The 5,028-nt window shown below is 42.8% G+C and overlaps 1 protein-coding gene across 3 annotated transcripts; it reads left to right on the top strand.

The window, feature by feature from the left end:
- Nucleotides 1–724: 724 nt before the first annotated feature.
- Nucleotides 725–4,745, top strand: LOC134189141 (52 kDa repressor of the inhibitor of the protein kinase-like). Of its 3 annotated transcripts, none has more exons than XM_062657384.1 (6): nt 725–4,083; nt 4,138–4,214; nt 4,278–4,358; nt 4,419–4,467; nt 4,528–4,578; nt 4,638–4,745. In XM_062657384.1, the coding sequence occupies exon 1, from the start codon at nt 991–993 to the stop codon at nt 3,703–3,705; it is 2,715 nt and encodes a 904-aa protein (XP_062513368.1). In that variant the 5' UTR covers nt 725–990; the 3' UTR covers nt 3,706–4,083; nt 4,138–4,214; nt 4,278–4,358; nt 4,419–4,467; nt 4,528–4,578; nt 4,638–4,745. The 3 variants fall into 3 exon arrangements, with proteins under 3 accessions (XP_062513368.1, XP_062513369.1, XP_062513367.1); XM_062657385.1 differs by having other exon boundaries at nt 725–1,282; nt 1,343–4,083; nt 4,419–4,578; XM_062657383.1 differs by having other exon boundaries at nt 4,419–4,578.
- The last annotated feature ends 283 nt before the right edge of the window (nt 4,746–5,028 follow it).

Raw genomic sequence — 5,028 nt, forward strand, 5'->3', positions numbered from 1 at the left:
CATTCTTTACTTATACCAATGTCGTGGCTACAGCAGACTGTGGCTACTAACAGTAAACAATCAGCAGTTACTTTAGACCACAACTATCAAGTGCGTAGTCATCCAAGCACAGGAGTGTCTGCAAAATATTGTCTATTTGACAAGCTGCATGAAAGGAACACCAAACAGAAGCAGAAATTCTTCAAAGAATAGAATTTGTGCCGGAACTGAACGGCATGATCAGCACTGAAACAGAGGAACAGCTCAACAATGCAATGGGCAGAGACAGATACTTTCTGAATACCATGACTGCTGTCAGACATATTTTCTTGTTTTGATCCAATGTGGACTTGAGGAACAATCGACTCAATATGTCCACCACTGCACGCTTGAAGCAAACTCTGCACTGCTCAACAGATGTTGATACTCTGGGAAGAGTGGTGGATGCAGATATATCGTAATTGGCATGCTAATAAAAGTAAGCACTACAACAACTGTAAATTTGTCTTCAACGCTTCTTGTCTCTAAGTGAAGAGCAAATGGAGATGGAATGCTAGACTACGTATATATTTTCATCTCCAACCCCCTACAACTAAAGACAATTACACAGAAACAGGTGTACCATCTGCTACTTCACGTGGTATTTTAGTCAAAATCATTATTGTGCTAAAAACTAAAAGTCTTACTGATAACTGTTCCATTAGATTCTAAAAAGCCCACCACAAACAGTAGCGTAGCTCAAGAGGTTTCCAGGGGGTCTGGAAACCCCCCAAGCAACAGCCGTCTAATATCAACTCATTGTCTTACGTCACACCTTCTCCCGTACAGTTTTTGATATAGATTCGGCAGTGATTCCTGTGGTGTACTGTACACCCTACATACGCTCCGTGACCGGCAGGGACGTCAAGGCACGCCTAACGCGCGCTAGTGTTCCAACTTTGCACGTGGCGGGCACCTTTCCTAGTCTCCTGACACGTGAAGAGAGGGAATTTCCGAAAGTGACTGTGGACAATGAAGAGGCGTTCTAAAGACCAACTGACCATCAGTGCTCTCTTTGAAGCTGCTAGAAAGAGATCTCGAGGCGGGGACCCCACTCAAGAGAGTGTAGATTCTGAGCGGGCATCGTCGCATTCCATCAATTTGGAACTGAACCCAATGACAAGTGAAGCATATGAAACTGCAGACCTCAGTATAGAAGTCACTGGATCTGGTGGCAGCGGGGATCATGTAAGCGATCGTGTTGAAGTGCTTGCATTTGTCAATGGGGATGAACGTGATCCTGCTGAAGCCTGCAGAGCGATTAGTGAGTGTACTGCAGTCGGCGGCTGTACAGTAATAAATAGTGTATCGTATGATGTCGTAGGAAACGATGTTGGAGAACTGGTAGATCCAAACAAACTGCAGGATGATACAAAGCTCTCCTTGCTGTTGGGTCATTTTGTTCCAGACAGCCACTTTCCGTTTCCTCCTCGGCAAGAGAAGAAGAGTGGGCGAGATACCAAGCGCTATTTTCAATTACAATGGCTTGAAAAGTATAACTGGCTAGTTTATTCTCCAAGCCAAAATGGTGGATATTGTCTACCTTGTGCACTTTTCAGCACTGATCAATCAACAGGCCAGCTCTGCAAACAAGCAATGGTAAAGTTCACCAAAGCGTCTGAGACCCTTAGAAAGCATGACCAACAGGAATGTCATAAGGTCTGCTGTACCAGGGCCAGCCATTTCATTGCAACCAGGAGACATGGTCAGGCAAATATTCTTCAGCTTGTCGTAGACCAAGGGAGTAAGCAAAAACAGGAAAATATAGCCAAGCTTTGTGCCTTGATCAAGACTGTAGAGTTTTGTGGACGCCAGAACATTTCTTTGCGTGGCCACAGAGAGAAAGGATTTACTTGGGACCCCAACGAACAGTTAGCATGTAATCCTGGAAACTTTCTAGCTCTATTGCGTTTTCGTGTGGACGCAGGTGATGAACACTTGTTGAGGGACTTCCATATGTCTCAGTCTGCTCGAGGACTACGTGCGTCTTACCTGAGCCCAACAATACAGAACGAGTTGATTGAGTGCTGTGGGAAGGTTATACAAGAAGACATATTGAGAGATGTCAGAAAAGCACCATTTTTCTCAGTGTGTGCAGACGAATCTGCTGATGCCAGCAACCAAGAACAGTTGCCCCTGGTTCTTCGTTTCGTCGATGAGTCTGGACTCATTCGTGAAGAGTTGGCTGAATTTCTCTGTTGCTCTGATGGCACCACCGGGCTAGCTTTAGCTAATCTGCTACTGACCACAATGACGGAAATGGGCTTGCAGCCAAAAGAGAAGCTTCGTGGACAAGGCTACGACGGTGCAGGGAATATGGCTGGACCTTTGCAGGGTTGTGCAAGCAGAGTAACTGCAGAATGCCCAAAAGCGCTGTACCTCCATTGCAGTGCACATTGTCTCAACCTGTGTATAATAAGGCTAAGCAAACTGCCTTTCATCCAGTCTATGTGGTCATCATTGTTAGACGTCAACATCTTTTTCAAATATTCACCAAAGCGTGCTCATGCTATGGCTGAGATAGTTCATGAATGGCGTCAAGGAGAGGGTGGCGACTCAAAGAAAAAGTTGGTTGATTTGTGCAAAACAAGGTGGGTAGCGCGACATGAAGCCCTTGTCGTGTTTGCTGAGCTTTATCCAGCTGTTTTAACGACGTTGGAGACAATCAGCAGAAACAGGGGTGGAACAGTTACATGGAACGCTACTAGCTCCTCCTCTGCTACATCTCTCCACAATAACCTAACCCAGTTCCGATTTCTTGCAACATTTGTGATAACATCAAAATTGATGGCTGCAATTCAAAGCCTAACATCAAGTCTCCAAGAGAAAGCCACAGATGTTGCAAAGGCTTACAAACACGTCGCTAGAGTCATCTCCGTTCTTCAAGATATGCGGGACAACATCAACGACAGGCATGGTGAATGGTGGACAGACGTTCAGGCTTTGTGTCTGAAGACTGGAGTGCAAGAGAGTCTCCCAAGATATTGCAGTAGGCAGACGTACCGTGGGAACATTCCAGCGCAAACGCCAGTTGACTACTATCGCCTGAACGTGAGTATACCGCTACTAGATGACATTATTTCGCAAATGAATATCCGGTTTGGAAACCTTCAACAACTAGCTATGAAAGGAATGTCATTTATGCCGACGATTTTGCTACGTGATGCTTCAGCCAAAGCAGATATTCTTGAATTTGGAAAGGCATATCAAAGTGATTTTCCTACTGCGAGTCCGAACTTGGATGCGCTGTCTGCAGAAATTGACTTGTGGATTGCCATACTGAAATCACTGCCCATTTCAGAGCACCCCGCTACTGTAGCAGAAGCGTTGCGTTTGGCAATGGGTAATCCACTAATTCCAACTGTGTCGAGGCTATTGCGCCTTGTCTGCACCTGGCCTGTGACGTCCTGTGAGTGCGAGCGGTCTATAAGTGCTCTCAATCGCGTCAAGACATCTCTCCGGGCATCCATGTCGCAGATCCGATTCAACGGACTTGTCATGCTGCATGTCCATTACAACAGGAAGTTGTCACACTTGGACGTGATCCGCTTATTTTCTGCCAGGAACCCGAGAAAGATTATTCTCCCAAACTTTGGAGAGCCATACTCAGACAGTGAACTAGCTAACACTTTTGTACTGGATACTGATTCACCAGAAGACACGTGGGACACTGAGCTAGACAGCTAAATGACTTAGTTTACAATTTTGAAGTTGTGTGAAACGTTTATGCTATTATCATATTCACTACAGATATCAAGCTCGTAAGATTTGGAAACCCCTCTGGAAACCCTTGAGCTACGCCCCTGACAAAGGTATAGCCAATACGGCATATGCAGACTTTGGAGGCAATAGATCATCTACAAGCTGTCTGTGATCACATTGTCAGACTGAGAGATTTATACTAAGAAGTAGAAGTCCTAACCCTACGATTCCAAATTTACAAAGTGATAATTGTCTTTTATGTATAATATTTAAATGCTATTATTGTGGTAGGGTAACATTTTCAACTATGATTTTTTGTTGATCCCCATTCACTGGAATATCAGAAAACACTGGTGCTGCAGTGTAAGTTGTGCAACATTATGCTTGCAACTATCTCACAATGAAAAGTTGTTTCAGGTGATTGACATGAAAAAACCAATAAAATATTATGAACCTCTAATGGTAAGATCCCCAGGAGTTTTCGAGAAGATCAGGTTAATTTAAAGAAACAGTCCTATTGTTGTAACATGAAGTATTAATACCCGTATTCTTCACAGGGATTGGTTGACGTATGAAGCCAATGAATTGAAGACAAGCTTTTTAGAAGATGACTGGAAAGATGTTGTTGTGACATACAAGTATCCTTATATTATGTGTCAATATTGTGTTGCATTAAAATAATACTGTGGCTTGTTCAGGATGCTGCACGGCAGCTAGACTCTTCAAGTTGTGGTGTATACCTTGTTGGTATCTCACTTATCAGTCTGTGGGTGCAAGGCTAATTAAAAAGGACCCTATTTCTTATAGTATATGAGAAACGTTGCAGTAGGAAGTTCCGTCATTAAATCTATCAGCGAGGTTAACTAAAGATAATGGATTGTATTTTAAGATTGCTGTTCATGACCATTGTAATTTAGAATAACATTATTGAAATCCGATCTTGGTTTGCCCGCAGACTTCTGAAACATGCAAAAATTACATCTCCAGCAAAGAAAAAGTAGCAGCTAGTACTATAATAGTTAAGCCTAAAAAAGTTTATATGTTGTACTAAAATGATACTCTTATTTTGCATGTACACCCACTTCAAGCACGTAGAAAGAAATTCTGACAGTCTACAATTGTCATCAACTAAAAAGGTAGTGGATCTTACAGACACTGCTAATGTATGATATCAAATGTTACATGAGCTAGTATAATGTACAGTTTTGTGTAAAAAGGTTTAGCAATGCAAAACAATAAAAAAAACAATCAATGTCATTGACTATACAGGAATTCCAACAGCTGCTACCAAAGTTAAAGGAAAGAAAA

The sequence above is a fragment of the Corticium candelabrum genome, chromosome 13 (assembly GCF_963422355.1).
Source record: "Corticium candelabrum chromosome 13, ooCorCand1.1, whole genome shotgun sequence".
Classification (NCBI taxonomy): domain Eukaryota; kingdom Metazoa; phylum Porifera; class Homoscleromorpha; order Homosclerophorida; family Plakinidae; genus Corticium; species Corticium candelabrum.

Excerpts from the sequence above, each read along its gene's own strand:
- LOC134189141 (XM_062657383.1), top strand. The coding sequence starts at position 991 with ATGAAGAGGCGTTCTAAAGACCAACTGACCATCAGTGCTCTCTTTGAA.